General features: G+C 42.2%; 2 protein-coding genes across 2 annotated transcripts in view; one reads left to right on the top strand and one right to left on the bottom strand.

Annotated features, from left to right (window-relative positions):
* The first annotated feature begins 127 nt into the window (after positions 1 to 127).
* Positions 128 to 3,032, top strand: LOC134435297 (uncharacterized). The gene is made up of 6 exons (XM_063184180.1): positions 128 to 168; positions 682 to 849; positions 995 to 1,108; positions 2,307 to 2,447; positions 2,542 to 2,697; positions 2,868 to 3,032. The coding sequence occupies exons 1-6, from the start codon at positions 128 to 130 to the stop codon at positions 2,941 to 2,943; spliced, it is 696 nt and encodes a 231-aa protein (XP_063040250.1). The 3' UTR covers positions 2,944 to 3,032.
* A 15,109-nt stretch (positions 3,033 to 18,141) lies between these two features.
* Positions 18,142 to 21,349, bottom strand: part of LOC134435295 (NACHT, LRR and PYD domains-containing protein 1 homolog) — a 5,848-nt gene continuing 2,640 nt past the window's right edge. The window contains exons 2-4 of the mRNA XM_063184179.1: positions 19,111 to 20,847; positions 18,661 to 18,756; positions 18,142 to 18,335 (exon numbers count right to left, since the gene is read on the bottom strand). Of these exons, the coding sequence (XP_063040249.1) occupies positions 18,194 to 18,335; positions 18,661 to 18,756; positions 19,111 to 20,847 (1,975 nt within the window). The 3' untranslated portion in view covers positions 18,142 to 18,193. The remainder of the gene's footprint in view (positions 18,336 to 18,660; positions 18,757 to 19,110; positions 20,848 to 21,349) is intronic.

Here is a 21,349-nt window from a genome sequence, read left to right as displayed (position 1 = left end):
GATTAGCAAAGAGTAGAGGTTGGGACTACGAAGACTCACCCCCTGCAATAAGGAGGTAACAAACAAAAAAATAACGTCAGACTTGTGACAAATATAATAACTTGAACTTGAGACTTTGTGCTCCGTAATGTCTCTTAATTGCCTGAAATGCCTTTATAAGCATCAAAGGTAATGCTGGAAACAACTAGCCTAGTAAACTAGACAAACTCACCTAGCGCCAAACATATTTTTCCTGGCAAGTTAGTTTTATACAGTAGCATCTGTAATAATCCAAAAGCACATAACAATGATCTGTCTATGTGTAACAAGATGTTTTCCTGTTTAAATCTGAGTGTCTGCTTTTGTCATCACGTGCAATTCAACAGTTTGAACTGTACACCAACTGTTGGTTCCACCATTTTGCAGGTTTGGTAACTGACTATTATAATATATTCATGTTTTAATCTGGATTATAACATGAATGCAAGATCTTGGGGAAAACTTTCTTAAAACAATACAATACCAAATGTATGGTGTAATCAAACCTTAAGGTGGTCCAACAACATATTAGTGTGTGTGACCTTGTTCGGTGGGGACTTTTTTTTGGCTATGCTCTGTGTACCTTTGATACACCAATACTGTAGAAATGGCAGCTGTGTACAATGCATTCAACATTAACCTGTAAATAAAATGTCCTTACAGGTTATGGGAAAGTAAACTTAAGTACCAAGGTGTCCAGAAGATTCTGACCCATCTATACAAGCAGACATCTGTGGATTGGTTTGAGCTTGAAGCATTTGCTGTCAGAGTGTCCACTGTGGAAGTTCTCTTTGATCTTCTTCAGAAGAAAACATTTGAAGACCATCTGAGGTACATTTCTAAACAGCTTTCCGTAATTGTCAGGTGTATGACAGTTATTTATTATGTATTTGTTTTCTTCAAATTTGAGGTAAAGTATACTGTATAGTAGACGTGTGGTGTTATTTTCTATAACACTCTGTGCTCTTTTTTGCAGTTTTGAGGCAGGACTGTTGACCGATTCTGAACAAAGTGGTGTAAGGCTGTTTCTGCTCAGTATAGTGAAAAATATCTACATAGAAGATCCTTATGGTGATCGTGATGAAATCATGTAAGACTATACACTCTACACTCAAGCTCTTTAAATCCTCAGGACTCCCGCTACTCCCGCTCTTGTCCATTTAACAATATGTTAGATAACAAAGTACGATACATCATGAATGGGTCACTTTGTTTAAATTATGAGATGTCCATTGATTAACTTAATAGTTAATTTCCACCTTTCATAGTTTGTTCTTTATCATGAATATTTACTATAAGTATGCCTACATAAATTATTATTTAGGCCCAGTGGTCTGACCAGAGTAGGTTGCAGGAAATTATATCTACAGTATGACTGGTAGGCGGATTTACATACTTACACAAAGTGTAAAGCCAATTCCATATGGAATACTTGGTAATTGGTGGTGGTAGTACATATAAATGGGCAGCAAAACATAAACTACATCAGTGTTTCTCAACGGGGGCGGTACAGCCCCCCAGGGGTGTCGGAGAGCTCTAGGGGGCGTTACGAAGGATACAGCTGAGAGGGGGCGGTGCTTACTTGCCATTGGGGGGCATTGGAGAATGGGGCATTAGTCCATTTAATTTTTTTATACTAAGGGAGGCGTTGTCAGTCTTATGATGATGTCAATGGGGCACTGGGAGGCTTGTGATGAGGCCAAGGGGACGTTTCTTCAAAAAAGGTTGATAACCACAGAACTACATGGACATAAACTACTAAAAAATACACACAGTGCACATTAATGATTACGACACCAGTGTACTTCAGCACTATATGATTGTACCCTTATGGTTAGTCAGGCTGTGAATATTAACATTGTCATGACTCTCTCTCCATTGAACTCTTTCATGGTTGGATGTTCCCTATTTCCAAGCAAAGTAGATCCAACTCACACAACCGAGATGGAACTTCCAATCACTTTGTATCTATGTGTAAAGGCAAATTATTCAGTATACTGCTATTTTGGAAAATTCAGAGAGAAGCAACATCTGAATTTGGTAGTCATTTGTGTGTGTGTATTTTGCATTGGGGCTTCTGACAAGAGAGGGGCAATAATAGTTTGAGCAATGCCGCAAATCCTTTTGGGGTTAAATACTAAATTGGTCACTTTTCTGGTTACACAGAGTGACCAAGTTCTAGGTTTTGATAGTGGGGTGTTGTGTTATGTACTGTATTATATAGTGTGGTGGTAGATTTTGGTGGTGATGCATTTTTGTGATGGTGTTTGGTGCTATTTTTTAAAAAGACGCTGTATCAAGGTCTCTGCTGAGTGTGAGCTAAAGCAGGCACAGAGGAGGCTGAAAGGCTTTTCCCTCAGGCTGTCTCTTGAATCGCAGATAGCCACCATCAACTGGAGAGAGTTTTTCCACACGTGTGTAGCAGACAGGTATGTGACGTTTGACTGTTTTACTGGTTATTATTTTTCTCAGGAATCTTATTCTGTCATACTGACTGTCTGTTTTGTCTGCATTGTACTGTAGCCAGGGGGTTGATGAGCATGTGGATGCTCTGATTGTCTGCCTGAGCAGAATGTCTGGTCTGGAGATCGTCACAATGACTGTCAGCTGCCTAAATGAGTCCTGGGCCACTGGCTTTCTTCAGCTCTACCTGGCCGGCCCCTGCCTCCAGAGCATTAGGTAATTATCATTAATAAAAGTGTACATAAAAGCATTAATGTAAACTAATGTCTACAAATAACCTAATTCTACATTTCGTAACCAATCCAACTCATATAAAGACTTGCAGTATCATTGAAACCATGTTTACATAATGTTTTGCTTTGCTTTGATTGAAATGCTTATTGTAGGTGCACCATGAACATAACAAATGAAGGGTGTTCTGCAGAGGTGCATATGTACAACCATGAAGGGGCATTAAGGTGAGAGAAAGAGGCCATCCTACAGTCAAATGAGACCTGTAAGAACCCAAAACGTAATAACTGCCCATAATGTAATAACTGCCCATAACGTAATAATCTGGGTCTATTTGAAACGTAATACAGTCCATAACGTGATAACTTGCCCATAATGTAATAACACTTCCCTACCCATAACGTAATAACGTTCTGCCCATAACGTAATAAGTCATTACGTTATGGGCAAGTTATTACGTTATAGGCCTTACACTAAAAAAAAGTTTCGATAATGTATAACTGTAAAACCTAATCCTTCCTCCTACTGTGTTCCAGGATGTGTGTGAAAAATCACAGTCCTTCCCTTGACCACTGGTTGATGGATCATGTAAGCCTTCGGAATCACCTCTGGCTTACCTGTGTTATCCTCATACTACCTTTCTCACCTGAGCTGCAACATCTTAATTGGAGAGGCTTCTTCAGCAACTGCCTGGCACTGCAGGGAGTCACGGATCGGTGTGTGTGTGTGCGTGTGTGTGCGCGCACATTGTCTGGTTGTGTGTCTTCAAACAGCCTATAAGGTGTGTGTATGTATGCGTGTGTGTGTATGTGCGCATTGTCTGGTTGTGCTGTCTTCAAACAACCTAGAATGTGTGTGTGTGTGTGTGTGTGTGTGTGTGTGTGTGTACATTCTTTTCTCTCTCAGTCCATGCAGTGTTGAGCAGGTTGAGGCTGTACTGGATTTCCTGCGTGCTCTCCCAGAGCTGAGTGGGTTGCGGCTGGACATAGGGTCACTGAATGAAGGCTGGGCCTCTGGAGTAGGCTCTCTCATCCACACCAGCCCCACTCTCAACACTGTCAGGTACCAGCACTGGTCAATACAAAAATGTCACGATCACAGTACCACAGTCAATTATACACTACCATACTCAATTAAACATCACAAGACACTCTCACAACAATTAGTCACCATACCTCACACAAAACTACCAGACACCTCAACTTATCAGCTCAGCACACCTCACCCACTCTAACAACTATCAGGTGGTCCCCTTCTTGGCTCAAATGGTTAGGGCATTGCCTGTTAAATCGGGAACCCGGGTTTGGTTCTGGACCGGTCATTTCCCAATCCTACCCTGTCTCTCTCTCTCCCACTCGCGTCCTGTCACCATCTCACATTGTCCTATCAAATAAAGTCATAAAGGCCCTTAAAAGCATTTTTTAGCATTTCCAATGTCTCTTTGGGGCATGTTTAAGGCAACAATGACACACCCAGTTCAGTTAGCAGGGACAGAACAGAACAAGTCTCAATACACTCAATACAGAACAAGCACAATAACATTCATTCATTCACTTGACCTCTACCACTCGTACAACTATGACAACATGATCTCCAAAATTTCCGTGCTCCTGAACACGGATGTTAAGGACACAAAATCTGTGTCCATGAGCATGGATTTTGCCAAAAATCTGTGCTCTTGGACACAGAATTATTTTCCATGATGGACACACGGAAGTGCTCTCTCTATACTCCCACAGCTCTATGTTTCCACAGTCTTGTGTTTTCTCAGGATTTTTCTCATTTCAAATATTTTTTCTCAAAAAAACCCATTTCTTACTGACAGGTTAGTATTATGGATTGTTTTGGTCTGGGCACAGCTAGTTTTCTTTCAATCATTATATGAATTTGATAGCCTATCAACCAACTGGAAAAGGTATTTCTCAAAAATATGTCTTTAATGACAGGTTAAGGTTAGGGAATGTTTTGGTCAGGGCACAACTTAAACAACTATAGCATTGTTTTGTTTAGGATTAGCATTTGGTATGTATTTTCTAATGATAGAGTTAACACATTGCTGTGGTAATAGCCTTTAGAAAACACTTCTGTGTACCCATTACGGAAAACAATTCCGTGTCCAGGAGCACAGAAAACAATTCCGTGTCCAGGAGCATGGAATTTTGGCAAAATCCGTGCTCCTGGACACGGATTTCGTGTCCTTAACATCCGTGTTCAGGACCACGGAATTTTTGGAGATCAGGCTGACTATGAGGTATCAGGTATTTACCTCAACGCAAGTTAGGTCAGCAGTGGGACTTGGGGAATTCCACACCATTAATGCAGTATGTGTAACAATATCAGTATTGTTTTGTCAGGCTGTACTGTGGGGAGCAGGGTTACGGCCTTATTTCTGAGGAAGGACTCCGCACACTACAGCAATCTGTTCATCAGCATGGACTCACTGTCACAGTCACAGGGTATGTATGTGTGTATGTGTGGGGGGGGGTCCTACACCTTGTGATCCTACACCCTCTCTTTCCCAGTCGTTTCCTGTCACACTCTTCATTGTCACCTATCCAAATACTAAGGGCATCAAAGCCCAAAATAAATTGTAAAGAAAAACCCTGCCTCCTTCACATTGCTCCAGGGAATGTAATCAGTACCCTAAAAGTGTAAGTGCCGTTGGATATTCATATCTGATCATTACATTTTTCTCTGAATACAGGACTCATCTCATTGCACCTGTTAACTGCAGCTGTGATCTGTTTTTGATTGGGCTGTTCTGTTCTTTTCCCTCAACCTGTGTGTCTGTGTGTGAAGACTAAAGTGCAGAGTGCCCCCCGAGCAGTGTCTGACCCACACTCAAGAAAAGCACCACGAGGAGAGAGTGGAGATCACACTCTCAAAGGGCTCTGTCCAACAGAAAGATCTTTGTATGATGTCAGAAATGTTGGATTTTGATGACCCCCTCAGACTTAGTTGGTAAACAGAATATCCTAGTTTTGTTTGCCTGAGTTAATTGTTTTAAAATTTTTACTTCCTGGGATTTTTTCTTTGTCTTTATTTATGTTGCCTACAGACTGAGATAGACAGCTGTCATGTCAATTGATGCCTTGACTGGAGGGAGATTACGATAGAATACAGAACAGAATGCTAGTGCAGTTTGCATTGTCACTACTGTACACTTACCCCATGTAAATTGTAAATACCTGTACAGTAAGAACATCTCACACCTCCTCAGTGCAATATGTAAACAGTCTGAACATGAACCTGATTCAAGGTCATTGTTATGACTCTGAATTCAGTTCACCCTCACTGTAGCTGCCTGCGGGTGATTTGTATTAAGTATAAGTGAAAAATCAGTGTTGGGTGAACCGAACGGATACAGATATGTACAGATATATAAAAACATGATTGACAGGGGAAGTCTTTCCCTTGGCCTGCAACCAGTCATACTTTCCCTAACAAGCCTATCAGCTCGTTGAAGTTCAGACAGAATTACTGTACCTGTACTACACTAATTGTATATAGGACTTAAAGTTTTATTTTTATTTTAATCTACTGTGTATCTTTTGTTTGTCTATTTTAGTCTAATCTTGTCTTTGTGTGCTATTGTAATTGTCTGTCCAAATGTTTATTTAACATTTTGTTATCATACTTTCAAAAACAAAAAAGCATAAACTTGAAACCAAACCATAACTTGAACTGAGGTCTAAAAATTGTGAAGCATACTGAAATGCGGGCATAGTGTACCGTTGCACTCTTACTGTCCTCCCTCCCTTTTCTCTCCTCCCCTTCCTCCTCTTCTTCTCTGTCATTGTATCTTGAAATTATAATGTAGTTCAGCAATCATTTCCTTTTTGGGAGGAGGGATGACCATGGCTGTCATTGCAGGATGGCTCCCACTTAATCTTTCTTTATGCTCTGTGTAAAACCATTTGTTATTTACTTAAGTGTTTCTTTTTATAGTATATACTGAATAAAAGATTGTTTTTTTACTGTACTGTTGTGAGAGTGTCTGTGTGTACTGCAGTACCGATGTGTGATTGCAGGCAGACACACTAGATACCATTGCCTCAGTCATTTGGGTAGTGGGTAAGCGGTTAGGGCATCAGACTTGTAGCCTACAGGTTTCCAGTTTGATTTCCGACCCACCAGGTCGGTGGGGAAGTAATTAACCCGGGCTCTCCCACATCCTCCTCCGTGGCTGAGATACTCTGAGCATGGCATCAACCCGTCGACACACTGCTTCCTTGGGGTGCTGTTTGGGGCTGTGCCCTTGCAGGCGTGAGGTAAAAATGCAATCTCATTGTGTGCTGTGGAGTGACAATGACAATGGGATTTTCCCAGGTGGCCTTTCTTTCAATTTCATTAGACCTACTCTTGTAGTAAGGAGAACCAATATCTGCTTAAACCCTTTGAGCGATACGCTGTTACTTACGTAGGCCTCTCTGTAATGCCGTAGCAATGTTGTTATGATGTAGTTGAGTTGTTTTAGGAAAGAATGAGCGAGACTGGTGGCGGGCTCAGTTGCACAGAGGCTACATGGGACGACGTCTTTGCAATCAAGTAATTTGATTTGCACCATCATCTGCCATCCCATAGAACCAGCATATTACTCTTTTCAGTTTCAGAATAGAAATACCGGTATTTGCTCCGGACGGTCACACAGTACTAGGCCCCCATCTTTAGTGTAACTAAAGACCAGTGGTATGCATTTCTTGTTATGTTTTCCTGAGAAGTGGATAGTGTGATAAAACTAAAATCAGCAACAGTCGTTGGTTTGGTTATTTGCACATACCTGTAAATAATCGATGAACTGACATGATTTTTTAGTAATAAATACACTTTTCGAGGTATCTGTTTATGAAAAATATTTAATGAAAAGGCACTTGACAATAAATGTTGTTGTAAAACAGATGTGCTTGTACAATTTCTTTCAGATAATGTGTCAATTACAACAGGCAAAAGCCATTTTTGGTCTTTGGTTGTAAACAATTTCATGAACGTCCCTTTATGACACCATACAAATCAAACATAACTCCCTCAGGTTTACAACATAACACATAAAAGATTAACAACAAATCCTTCACATGATACACAAACCACCCTGCATTGACATGATGACATTATGAAATAAATGAAGATAAAATATCTATAGCAATAAAATAACATTTAACCCCAACTCCACAGATACAAGAACATCACATAAAAGACGAGGAAGAGCTTTTCAATGTCATGAAATACTGCCTTCCTGTGCTTACAACAATAATGCTCATCCATTACAAGCTATTTGATTAGACAAAAAGGTAAACATTACAATTGTTTCGGTCAGGGAAACAGGACTTGGCAACTGGAAGTGAGTCTTAATATTGCTCCTTTATAAAGATGGAATGTGATTTTATGGTTACAGTATAATTACAAGTTCTATTGTAATTATGTGTAAATGATCAAAGACAAATTATGGTCAACTTCTTAACTAGGTTGCAATGCTATCTCTGAAATAAGTCAAAGGTACTCAGTCATCTCAATCCATTTTAGGCCTTTAGGCCTTTAACAATAAATCAGACAATATCCAAGTACATCTCGGTTCCACTCTGTGTGTGTTATAGCCTGGTTATCGCCAGACTTTATCACAAGTGAGATGTAGTCTGGGAACCATAAATTCAATTTCTCGTGGGGGAGGTCAGCCTACTTAACTACTTAAAATACCATCTGAAGCTTGATGGAGGGCTAGTTTTGCCTCTGGCGTCAACATGGTGGATCTGTAAACAAACCACAAGCTTCCATTTGTCTAATATTAAATATTGCCCTCCCTCCCTGTTCTGTGTTTGGGTTCCCAAACTCAGGCGAATATTAGTGAGAACCCACCTTAAGAATAGTGGTGATCTGTGCATGCACGCTATGTCCCTTGTAGGTTGTATTATGTCCCTGATTTAAATACAAAGTAATGGCTAACGATTCCAGCATATAATGTATATATATATAAAAGTTAAATTGAGTTGAAAAACATTCAAAAGTATGGTTAATGAAAATCATGTGTTAAAAAAACCTGCCGTCTTGGACATCCATGTATTTCACGCTTTCTTCCCTTTGTTATTTTTGCCCGGTAGTAAATTGTGGCTGTCAGAACAGCAGCGATGGCTACTGTGACAAACAACCTGTTGTGAAAGGATGTCATCTCTACAGAAAGCTGGCGCAAAGTAACATGGCGGCTGATTGAATTTTTCGCTGATGGTGCTCATCAAAATGGCGCCCATGGTGGGTAAGGGACATACTGCACTTCGTGCCTGATCTCGATAAATTGCGTCTCATTTCTCACGCAAACCAACATATTCCGACGCATTCCCTGCTGTCTAGAGCACAGGTAACTTCTGATTGGTCTGGCTGTGCCATTTCCAAATCCATCCCTAAACCTAACCTGTCAGTAATGCAATGTTGCATAGTTTTACAACTGTGCCCTTCCCAAAACCATCCCTAAACCTAACCTGTCAGTAATGTCACTTTTCTGAGTTTTAAATTTGTGCCCTGACCAAAACTTTCCCTAAACCTAACCGGTCACGGACAGCTGCATGACCACTGCACATGTGTGTGAAGGAGAATGCGTTGTAAATGCGACGCAATTTCAGTTTTTGGTTTGCGTGAGAAATGAGACGCAATTCGTTCGAGATCATGTTGGCACTTCACGGTCATAAGCTCTTAGTGCAGAAGTTAACTCTCCACCACTGCACTCTACAATCGTTGGTTGGCTTGGCACTCACTGGAGTTTACAAGAGCAACAACAGCATGTTTTTGCTTGTTTGTTCTCCTCCTCCTCCTCCTCATGGGGAGCCTCATTCCCCTGCTCCTGCACCCGTTCTTGCTGCAGCAGGGTTCTTGCTTGTTCGGGGTCATCCATCAGGCATCTGGTCTCCTCATCTATCAGGCTTGTGTCCTCCTCATTCTCCTCATTGGGAGCCTCATCCCCCTGCTCCTGCGCCTGAGCCCGTTCTTGCTGCATCAGTGTTTTTGCTTGTTTGGGATCATCCATCAGGCCTCTGGCCTCCCCATTCTCCTCCTCCTCCTCATTGGGAGCCGCCTCCGCCTCCTCCTCCTCATGGGGAGCCTCCTCCTCCTCCTCATGGGGAGCCTCCTCCTCCTCCTCATGGGGAGCCTCCTCCTCCTCCTCCTCCTCATTGGGAGCCTCCTCCTCCTCCTCCTCATTGGGCGCCTCCTCCTCCTCCTCCTCCTCCTCCTCATTGGGAGCCGCCTCCGCCTCCTCCTCCTCATGGGGAGCCTCCTCATTGGGCGCCTCCTCTTCCTGCTCCTGTTCTTGCTCCAGCAGAGTGTGTGCGTTTGTGAAGGCCTCAAGCTGACTACTCTGCAGCTGGACCCAGTGGTTACAGTCTCGCTCACTGCCATCAAAAGCGGTGCATGGATCTGTTGTTTTACTGCACCTTTGCCTGCACACACACACACACACACACACGCACGCACGCACACACACACACACACACACACACACACACACACACACACACACACAATCACTAGCCATGTATGATTGAGTGGACAGTTCATACAATACCCAGACAGAGCAACACAGAAGGGATCAGGATGAGCTGTGGGATGCCGAGAGATTGGCTGTGTTCAGTACTCGGGAACAAAGAAAAAACACACACATCCTCCAAACATGCTGGACTAGGTAGAAGAAAACTAAAATATAAATGGCACATTCCCTTCGACCTTCTAAATAAACACAAAAGCTGTGAGAGGAGCCTGGTGTCACAGACTTAATTTTTGTCCTCTGTGTTTGTTATTCATTACTCACCCTGTGAGTGTGATGGTGAGTTGAGGGCGGCTGATCTGGCTTTCCCTGAACGACTGAAGACGATCCTGTAGAGCCTGGACTCCCTCTTCCAGCAGGAACTGTTCAGCGTCCAGCCTGCAGGACAGACCAACATGCAGGGCTTGACTTGGCTCTTTTTTTGCTTACCCGCCACAGTGACAAGTAGTTTTCCAGAGTCACCAGCCATTCAGCCTGTCAAGTGGCCATAATGTTGTTGTATAGTAGAACAAGTATTTAGTGCTATTGAACACAGAAATCAGAAATGAATATCAAGTGTTTATGCATTTAACACCTGGCTGGTACACGAACCAAGTAATACATGGTTAAATCATCCATGTGGTCTGATCATGGGTCGCTCAGTGGTAGCCATGTTCCCAGTGTAACTGTTGCGAAAACCGGCACACTGGCACTGTTCTGGCCAGCCCAAAAACAGCTCAAGTGTTGAATTAACACTACAAAATGTACAGAGTGTGTAAAGACTCTCCGTCCTCACTGTTTATTATCGCAAGCTAGTTAAATGTACAAAAGTAAGTTGCCCTCCTGACTTGAGTTTGTAAGGTAACTCATCTTGAGACTTTGATTTCTAGGTACAAATATAAGCCTCCAGTTACAAACTTAAGACATTTTAGACATTTTTTGAACTGTTTTGCTATGTTTTGCAGTGCTTACGTGATGCTGCAGAGGGAGGGGCAGCCTTCTATGAGTTCGGCGAGGGGGTCAGCCCAGTCCTCTGTCAGGTTGCCGAGCAGGACCTTGATCTTCCTGATGCCCGGAACACACTTCACTTGCTTCACAAAATCCCTGTTCAGGCCACGAAGGGAAACCAGACAGAACTTCAATGCAATATATCAGTACATGCGTGTGTATATACAATTTTTGTGTGCTTGCGTGTGTGTGTGCATTACCTCTGGTCCAGGTCTCTGAGTGTGCGTATGGTGTTTAGGTCCAGACATGCCAGTTGCTCCTGGGACATGCTGAGGGATATGTCAGTGATCTGCATTTCTGTAAGTGGAGTTGTCTCCTTGTTGTACTCCACCAACAGCCTGAGAAACAACAAACACTGTTACAAACACCCATCCTTCCATCCATTCATCCATCTAATCTATCTGCAACACATACTGTATACTGTACACTGATCTTTTGTCTTCCTGAAACTACTCTAGCTGCACCACTACATTAGACCTTCCATGAGGCTCTATTTCGGTCCCAACCCCCCCACCCACAGGGTCCAGTTTCAACAATTACCCTCTGTACCTAAATAACTGCTAACTTTGGATAGATACGCATGTAGAGTATGTCTGATGCGTGTAGTGTACAGCAATGTACCCATAATTTCCAGCCTATGAGTCGCTACCTTTTTCTCATGGTGTGAACCCTGTGGCTTTATACCATGATCTGATGCATGTATTGATAATTACGCATGCAACATCTAGGAGAGGATGTAAGCAGAGTGTCCTACCTACAACATTTCTGTTTGGAATGGCCACCTCACCTTACTCATTCTGTTTGTATTCTGTGAGACCAAAAGTAATTTTAATGCTGACATGACAATAAAAGACAATATTCTATTCTATGGTGTAATGTTAGACTAGATTAAAATGTATTGACACTGTTGTAAACAGGCCTACAGGGCAATCATGAAATGCATTTTAGATGTGAGAATGACAATAGGCCTATATGAGGGATTCCATAGAGGTAGGCCTACAGTTTGCACAGATTAAAATATTAGGCCATTTACACAGCCGGCCTACAACCTTGGGAAGCAGGTGTATTATGAGGTGTGCTGGTTAAAATCCCTTTTCCCGCGAAAAAGTAAAGTAATAAGTAACAAGTTACTTTTTAAATTTAGTAATAAGTAAAGTAATTCAGTTACAATTGAAAGCAGTAACTAAAGTAAAGTAACTAACTACTTTTAAAAAGTAACTTACCCAACACTTACGCGTGACAAGCAGAATGGAGGGAGTTATGTAGCTCCAGAGATAATGTTTCGTAAATATCACGTTACAATGTGGACAACTGTGGCTTATAGGGCTACAGCGGTGCGGTCCATATACTGTATTATATCTTCTTACTTAAAGGATAACTCCAGCCAATTTCAACATGCAGTTGTAATGCTCACACTACCCTTGACTTGTCAGTACCTGTTGACGCTGCATTTTTCGGCTCAGCCCTTTCCGAGATCCGAGCTATTCTAATGGGGGGCAGATTTTGTTTACATTTTAAAAATTCTTAACATGGGCCTACTCCAAATATTTTCCCAAAAGCTATCGTTGTTTGCTAGTTGTCTGCTGATGTTGCATAACCTTTTTGGATGTTTTTGGGAATAAATCGAGATGTTTTTTTGAAATGTAAACACAAACACCTGCCCCCATTACAATGACCAGGATCTTGGAAAAGGCTGAAGAAAACAAAAAAATATCAGGTACTGACAAGTCCAGGGTAGTGTGAGCATTACAACTGCAGTTGAAATTGACTGGAGTTGTGCAGCTTATATTCAGGTGTGGCTTATAGTCCAGAAATGACAGTAATGTTAAAAAATGCCTCCACTCTACAGTATTACGTATTCTACCATTACGGCATCATGTGCCAGACACTCACATGATGTTGTCACCGTCTGGTTCCACACTCAGGAAAGAACAGATGTTGTCTTGGGAGTCAGTAGCAGGCCTCAGACTACAAAGTAAAGAGAGGAGCACGGCATAAATGACTTGACATCACTTGAGATAGAGATGAGGAGGCGCTCAAGAGCGAATCGCAATGCCCTGTCAATTTGTGCATGTCTAGTGTCAAATCGTAGCCTGGGAACTCCCATACTGCCTTTAGTTCTACACAATCGTTTCTCACTTGTGATTAGGTCTGGTGTTAACCAGGCAAGTCGGGTCGTAGCACTGCTTTAACTGGGCGGTTTACTCATGAGGACGACCAGGATTTCAAACAGTTTTGATATTCTTGCAACCCTACGATTGCACAACCGTAAGGTGAAATTGCTTGTCGTTACCCCATGTACACTACACAATGTGAGACTCCCGATTGACCTATGACTGAGCAAGAAATCGGTCCAATTCTTTAAAAATCGTGTGAGTAACAAATCGGGGCAAAAGTCACACTGTGTAAGCTCGGCTTTACAGAATTACCTTATATCACAATGTTTACCACAGACCGAGTAGCATTGTGTGGTACAAAAAAGCTGGGTCAGTGAGATGGGTCGCTATCAGTGTTATGTGAACACGTATATTATATACCCCACTGATATGTATGTGTGGCTGTTGATCATTATATGGTGCTGAACCACAGAATGGCCTATGCATGGAAGCACTGGATTATCTCTAGACTTAATATAGATTTCTAGATATTCTTTGGATTATTTTAAATATCTAATGCCCTGAATGGCCTACAAATGCCCACAAAAGAGGATTGATACAAATACGGTATATAGAATGTATATTATATAATAATCAGAAATATGATTGATTAATCACTACATGTAATAACGATGATATTGGATGGATTAGCTTCAAAATGGATGGATTAGCTCCAATTGGTTATTTTGTAAATTTTAAATTCTACTAAGTCATACAGAACTTTCATGGGCAGACTAAGAAACACAATATAAAGACATGATGATCTAGGGATATACTTCAGCCCAGAGCCAAGTAAAGCAAGACAGATGGAAAGCCCTGAAAGCAGACAAGGCCACTGGCAGATGCCTCAGTTTGGCAAGCAAGAAGCCTCACATTTCTGAGAGCAGGTCTCTCAGGGAAACCTGCAGACAGGATTGGCAGAGAAGAAAAATGGCAAAGAAAACAGAGATGTGTTAAGGGTGAGAGAGAGAGAGAGACAGAAGAACTGCAAATCAGAGGAAGTTGTCAAAGCACGCACGCACGCACTCACGCACGCACACACACATACACACACACACAGAATTTCATTTATTTATCTTTTAAGGAGACAAAACACAAAGAATTTTATACACCTACTGTATAATAGTAAGACCACCAGCTTGTGGTGATGGTAAGTATTCATGAAAGGTAACATTTGTGGTTAGCATGAATTCTGCAAATAAACTACAAAAAAATATTACATGGTGCACTTTTAAGGCAATATGTTATTAAGATTTGAAAAATGTGTGTGTGTGTGTGTGTGTGTGTGTGTGTGTGTGTGTGTGTGTGTGTGTGTATTTAACAGCTAAACCACACCAAAGGCTCCCCTCTTGATCACGATTGCATGTGGTTTGTATGTGTGTACATGCGTGTATATGTGTATGTATGTGTGGGTGTGATCCTGTGCATGTAGTGTGTGCACATGCATGTGTGTGTTGGGTCGGGCCAAGCTGACCTGCAGTACTGCAGCGGTGCAGCAGGGGGCGTGGCGGGAGTCTGGAGCTGAAGGAGGGCAGCAGCCCAGGACTCCGTCAGGCAGGTCACAGTCACAAACAACCTCTGAAGCCCACTCACATCACGCATGAAGGACAGATCCTCTCTGCAAACACACATGGCAAAACAAACGGGCCAACATGTGTATTAAATATGTGTATAAATTTCATCTCTTGCACTAAACCAGCTCTTGTGGGGCTAACCAAGAAATATATATTAATGCACTAACTCTGCTTGGCCTGCACCTGTATTCCATGCTATTTATTACGCCCTTGTCTGTAAGTCAGTTTTGAAATAATGCGTCAGCTAGATGTAATGCAATGTAAAGTAACCGGTAATAACCTCATGCTTGTCAGTAGACGCGTGAACAGTTTTTTGAACTAAAGCACATGTGATGTGTTGGCCAAAGCGTCTGCCTACTACCTTCCTGATAATCCAGCAATGCCCTGGAACACTCTGGCCCAGTCTGTTTCCTTGGAGAAGGTTGCCATATCCAACTCCACTTCTGAGAGTGATCCTGTGGTGACATGTGGTTCCACAGTTAACCTGAAACAGACAGGGAACAAGATCAGTCAGTGTGAAACTGTCAAATCTACTGGGTTTGCAGAACTGGTGATGACTCCATAGAATAGCTCACTATAAGGTGAATGTGGTGCACTGAGCAGTAACATGTGCAATGTTACTTAGCTATGTTACACAATGTCCTAGAGGGGGCGCTGTTGCACAGCGAGCAAAGCCCCCCACATTTGGGCTTGCATGCCCACGGGGACCCCGGTTCGAGTCCGGCCGGGGTCATTTCCCGATCCCACCCCGTCTCTCTGTCCCACTCGCTTCCTGTCACCATCTCAGACTGTCCCATCAAATAAAGGCATAAAAGCCCCTACAAATATTTTTAAAAAACAATGTCCTAGAAAATTTTGCAAGTAGCAATTTATGACAGCAGACTACGTAAGCGGTCAGGACAGTAACTGTTTGGCTGTTGATTCATTTAATTCTGTTTCAAAGGGACACAAAGAAGGATTTTGAAAAAGGAAATTTTGAAGGATTTTGAAGGAAATTCCTCTGGCAACACACCAAATATGGCAGTCAGTAGGTTAGGTATGATTTTTGACCACACATACGGGAAATGGAATTAAATATTGATGACCAAAAGGGGACAATTGACTGGCATGTGAAAAACATGTGGCTCAGAGTAGCAGGAGCACTGAAACAGCATTGACAGGTGGAGTCTGTCTCTGGAAATATTTTGGCAAGTTTGCTTTTACAGAAATGCAGACGATGGAGGACTTTAAACTGGAGTAGCCTGTGTGTTATACAGAGTGATGACATATGTACTCTTTCTACAGCTGCCTGCCACACAGAGTCTGTGATGTACTTGTAATTCCTTTTCCCATGCCTCCTTGACATGGTTGAGAGAGGGGCTGGGGCTTTTTAACCCTTTTGATACTTTTTCATACTTGATGTTAAGATTGTAATAAACTGAATATGAATGTTGATATTTCGTCAAGGAGCTTTTGTACTGTGTCTTAAAGGGACACTGTGTGAGATTTTTAGTTGTTTATTTCCAGAATTCATGCTGCCCATTCACTAATGTTACCTTTTTCAAGAATACTTAACACCACCATCCAATTGTAAGTAGGCTATTCATTATGACTGAAAAAAATACTTTACTTGAACCATAGTAGAAAGTTAACTTGTAAACTTTCATGTAAAGATCAAATTTGGCAATAGGCAGCCCATTTTCAATGAGCAGCATAGTTACAGTTTTTTGACCATTTCCTGCACAGTGTCCCTTTAAATAAACATTGCCCGGTCACTGGAATACCTGTCTCTGTCCATTCTTGTTGTACACAACGTATCTGTGTCAGAGTTTTCCCTTGGAAACACTTTATGCTTTAAGGGGCGGGACCTTAAGTGACATAGTCTGATTTCTTGACCTCCACTTGTAGTCAAGTCAAGTCGGTTTTAATGTCAATTTCTTTACATGCACTGGTCAAACAAAGAATTGAAATTACGTTTCTTACTTTCCCATGCATACATAGACATAGACTTTAGGTGTGGACATAGACAATTAGACATAGACAGTACACATACATTACACCTAGAGTACCTATACAATACCCTTACAGACATATAAAGTGCAGACTGGGCAACAGCAGACATACATAGAACAGAGGTATTGTTGTGCATTTTCAGTTATGTCCTATTGTGACGATTCTGACATGGTGATAGTAGCATTGTGAAATAATAATAAATATAAAGTAAGCAATTGTAATGTGCAATATTTACAACTAGTTGGTAGCTAGTTTTCCATTACAGTCATTCAAGTGACAGGCATGAAGCAGCAGCAACCGGGGTTACATTAGCACTCGAAATTGCTGTGCAGAAGGTTGGCTTGAAAATTTGCATTGAAGTAGCATTTTACTTGTGTGTGTGAGAGTGAGAGAGAGAGAGAGAGAGAGAGAGAGAGAGAGAGAGAGAGAGAGAGAGAGAGAGAGAGAGAGAGAGAGAGAGAGAGCTCCTTACTTGTCTGCCAAAGTGTGTACGCTCTTCAGTAGGCCTGTCCAGTCATTTCTGAAGAGCAGGGGGTTCAGCTGACTCTCAGGGGGGGAGTCAACTGACTGACGGACAGAAATCCTTGATAAGCATAGCGCTGGATTATGGAGCCCTCTGAAATATTAAAAAAATGTGTTGCCGGGGACAACAACAGTGTGTTGAGCACACATTGTATCAACTGTGTTTCTATTTCTTACTGCACAGCCACGTTTCGGTGTGTAGCTTCTTCGGGGAGACAAAAAAACAGTCTTTGCAAGGTGTGCCCCTTTTCTTGATAGTTGAGTCTACGATTGGGGCCAGCACCCTTAGACAGAGAAACAAACATCAAGAGAAACAAACAACAAAACAGAGAAACAAGCAACCCAAAGACAACACCCCTTCCCCTCCCTCTCTAGAGCTGCGGGGCAAGAAACATGCCCTTATTTTCTTTTAATAATATTTGTAAACACAAACAAAGTTACATACAAACAAGCCAGTATCTTACAGTTTGAAGATGTTTTCGCATCTTAGCTTTTTTTTGTACTCTGTAATCTGTCGCTCCACACTGATGTCCAGCAGTCCGGCAATCTTCTGTGGTTGTTCACTCGAGTGTACACTGCACAAGGACACACACGCACGCACGCACGAACACACGCACACACGCGCGCACACACACACAGTACATAATTAAACTGCCTGTCCTTGGGTCACATACTGTTGCAGTGTGTAAACTTCTGGTGACATGTTAAGTATGTGTGGTTGATTCCTACCATACATCCTTCATGGGGGTAGCGATGGTCAGTTTCAGATCAAGTTTTTCCACCTGCTTCTGCATGGCAAGTGTGTCTAACACCTGCAACACATTCTCCAGAGAAAAACTGAGGTGCTGGCTTTTGCTGTTTTTGACTCTGCAAGCAAGGAATAATATGAAGAAAAATCCAATTATAAGTTTAAAGAAGAGTATGTTATTCATATATTTACTGGTCTGACAAAAGTACATTAAGCTTTGCCGCCAAAGATTACTAGAAATGTATAATGATGGACATGGAGAAGATAGACATTTTCATGTATGAAGTGTCATTTCCCTAGTTCTAATGAATACTTAGAAATGGTGGAGGTTAATATTTATAAAAAAAGATGACATTTGTGAATGGGCAGCGTAATTTCTGGACATAAACTACTAAAGAAATGTCATTCTACTGTTAATGTAAGTAGTGATAAGAAAGGTCTTACTGTAAATCTGTCACAATGCGTCCTGTACACGTGTCCTTTCCGAGAGCCTTGATTAGATGATCCACTTGGCTATCTCTCAGCTCTTCCACCACCAACCTTTAATCAAAACAAGACACACACAAAGCTGTTTTTGTTAGACTTGTCACATACAATATTTAAACTTTACAATATTCATATTTTTATACATGAAATCCCTAAGCAAAACGACATACACTATATGAAAAAGGAACAACAATTGTAGAATTGGAAGCCAGGCAGGCTCTCGTGATTTCAACATTCAAATGGGATATAACAACATGGTATTTATTTACACTCCAGCGTTAACCTGAATTTTGTACTTAGTTTCTTCTTTTTGTAAGTTGATCTAATTTAATTTTGTCATACATATGAACATACTGCATGTATGATATTGCCCTATTTCCTAAATACTGATGTTGGCACCACACTCACCCAAGTTTCTTGCACTTTGCCAGCTGTTCGGCGAGGACACAAAGCATTTCTCCAGTGAGGTTGCAATTCAAGAGTTTGAACTGCTCCATGGCCGGGCAGTGCTGAATGCAAAAGGCCAGCACTCTGCAGTCTGACATTGTCACGGGGATGCGAACGAGGTTAATACTGTTCCAGACACCCATGGCTTTCTTCACAAAGTCCTTCTCATGGGCCTCGTACAGGCAATACAGAATAAAGAGCTGAATGTTCTGAGTCCTTGGTTGCCCCCCATCGTCTTTGTACAAGTCATGGATCCACTTTTCCAGGAAGGGGCTAATGTGGTCAGGTTCGGGCTGCCCGGGGAGTCTGGTTACGCCCTGGTATGAGAGGCCGAAGAGGAACTTGATGACAGGGAGCAGGTGGCTCATTTTCAACTCCTGTTTGGGGTTGTAAAAGTCTGATTTCACCCGTTTCAGCATGCTGGTGATTTTCTCCTCAGCAACCTCCAGGTTGGCAGCGAAGAGGGCAGCGAAGAACTCCTGGAAGCTGAGGTGCATGAAGTTGTACTTAGTTTCACTCTTGGTCCTCTTCAGGAAGTACTTGCCAAGGAAAAGACTGCAAAGCTGTTTGGGCACTCTCTTGTCCACATCGCTCTCGTCAAACATAATTTTCTGATTATCGACTCCCTCCATTGCCAGCTCCCCCAGACTCCTGATAAGGCCACTCCATTGGTCGTCATCAATCGCCTGAGTGGGGCCGTGGTGCTCCATCTGCATGGACACGAAAAGTGCAAATATGGAGGTATTTGTGTACAGCGCAGAGGATATGTCTTTGCCATCCTGGAGCATATCTTCGAAGACATTGCAAATGATCCAACAGATTACTGGACTGGAGCAGGCCGTGAGAAGGGTAACGTCTTCCATCACACGCTTCTGTACTGTGCTCCCCGTATTTTCTTTCTTTCGAGGGAGGCCTGGGCGTACTTTCTCCCTTTCGAAGAAGGCCTGGATGTATTTCTTCACCCCATCGCTGGAGAACCCCAAGATCTCTGTAAAGCAGTGAGGGACTTTCAGCAACTTTCCGAGAGCCTTGGAGGCAGTGGTCCTGCTTGTGATAAGCAAGGATGAATTTAAGAGTTTTCCTTTCATGAGTGCCACCAGTATGGTGCTAATACTTGCAGCGGACTCAATCGTGAGGTCATGGGAACACTCTTTGTCCTCTATCTTGGACAGCTCATCAAAACCATCTAGTATGAGCAGAACCCTATCGGGCGTGTCCTTCAACACACGTTTGACCGTTGACTTATCAATACCTGATTGAACATTTTGACTCCACAACAAGTCTACCAAACTTGTTTTAATATTACTCAGCTCCTTCAGCTCAAGGAGAAACACAAAGTCAAAGAGGTTGTTGTACAGTTTGCCAGATGCCCAATCGTTTATGATCCTGTGGGCAGTGAAGGTTTTCCCGTATCCAGATTGACCCTGGAGGATGACTGCTTTGGGCACATGTGCCTTGCTGTTCGGCTGCTGGCAGAAGAACTTCTCCACGCTGGTGCCAACATACTGCTTGTTGGCCCTGGCCAAGGCGCAGTCTAGCTCTGCCCCTCGGCTTCTGAGCTCTTTCTCTCGCATTTCCTTGTCCCTAGGCTTTGTCACCATCACCAGGTCTGTGTATTGCTCCGACACCATCACCCCGTCACACGACGACTGCGAGTTGTACTCCTTCATTTTGCCAAATTGCTCCTGAATGTAGGCCCTGTATGTGGCAACTGAACGAAAACAAGTTAGGCATCAGGTTAAGTTTCCCGGCAGCAAGTAATTCAGTATGCCGTTGGCCTCTGCTTGCCCCTATGGTAAGCATACTAATTGTTCTACAATGGTTATTAACTATATGTTTCGCCTTCACCCTTGTTTACCACTACTAACACAGGAATACACACACTATTTGTTAGAAATACTGTATATATATATATCATTTTGTAACAAATATATAGACTTACATGCTTTAGTTGTATCCACTGTGTCATATTGATCACCTTCTTGACGACTTCTATTCTCTGCACAAAAAATAGATTAAGAAACATGTTAATTTATTGCAACACTACAAGGGGCACAGTAATTGTGAAAATAACATTTCAAAGACTTCTTCTATTCTTCATACTGTACATTGAAAAGTTGTGCCATACCCAAGCAAGAAAAATCATTTTTGTGTGGCAGTTATATCATGTGCAATTGATGTGCAACTCACTCTGTACGAC

Source organism: Engraulis encrasicolus, chromosome 19 (assembly GCF_034702125.1).
Source record: "Engraulis encrasicolus isolate BLACKSEA-1 chromosome 19, IST_EnEncr_1.0, whole genome shotgun sequence".
NCBI lineage: Eukaryota > Metazoa > Chordata > Actinopteri > Clupeiformes > Engraulidae > Engraulis > Engraulis encrasicolus.
Note: the sequence above shows the minus strand (reverse complement) of the source record. Positions and strands in the feature narration are given on the sequence as shown.

Bases quoted from the DNA above. Each gene is read 5' to 3' on its own strand.
- LOC134435297 (XM_063184180.1), top strand. From the start codon at position 128: ATGTCTCTTAATTGCCTGAAATGCCTTTATAAGCATCAAAG. The intron at 169-681 runs GTAATGCTGGAA...ATGTCCTTACAG, and splicing joins TGCCTTTATAAGCATCAAAG to GTTATGGGAAAGTAAACTTA. The intron at 850-994 runs GTACATTTCTAA...TCTTTTTTGCAG, and splicing joins ACATTTGAAGACCATCTGAG to TTTTGAGGCAGGACTGTTGA.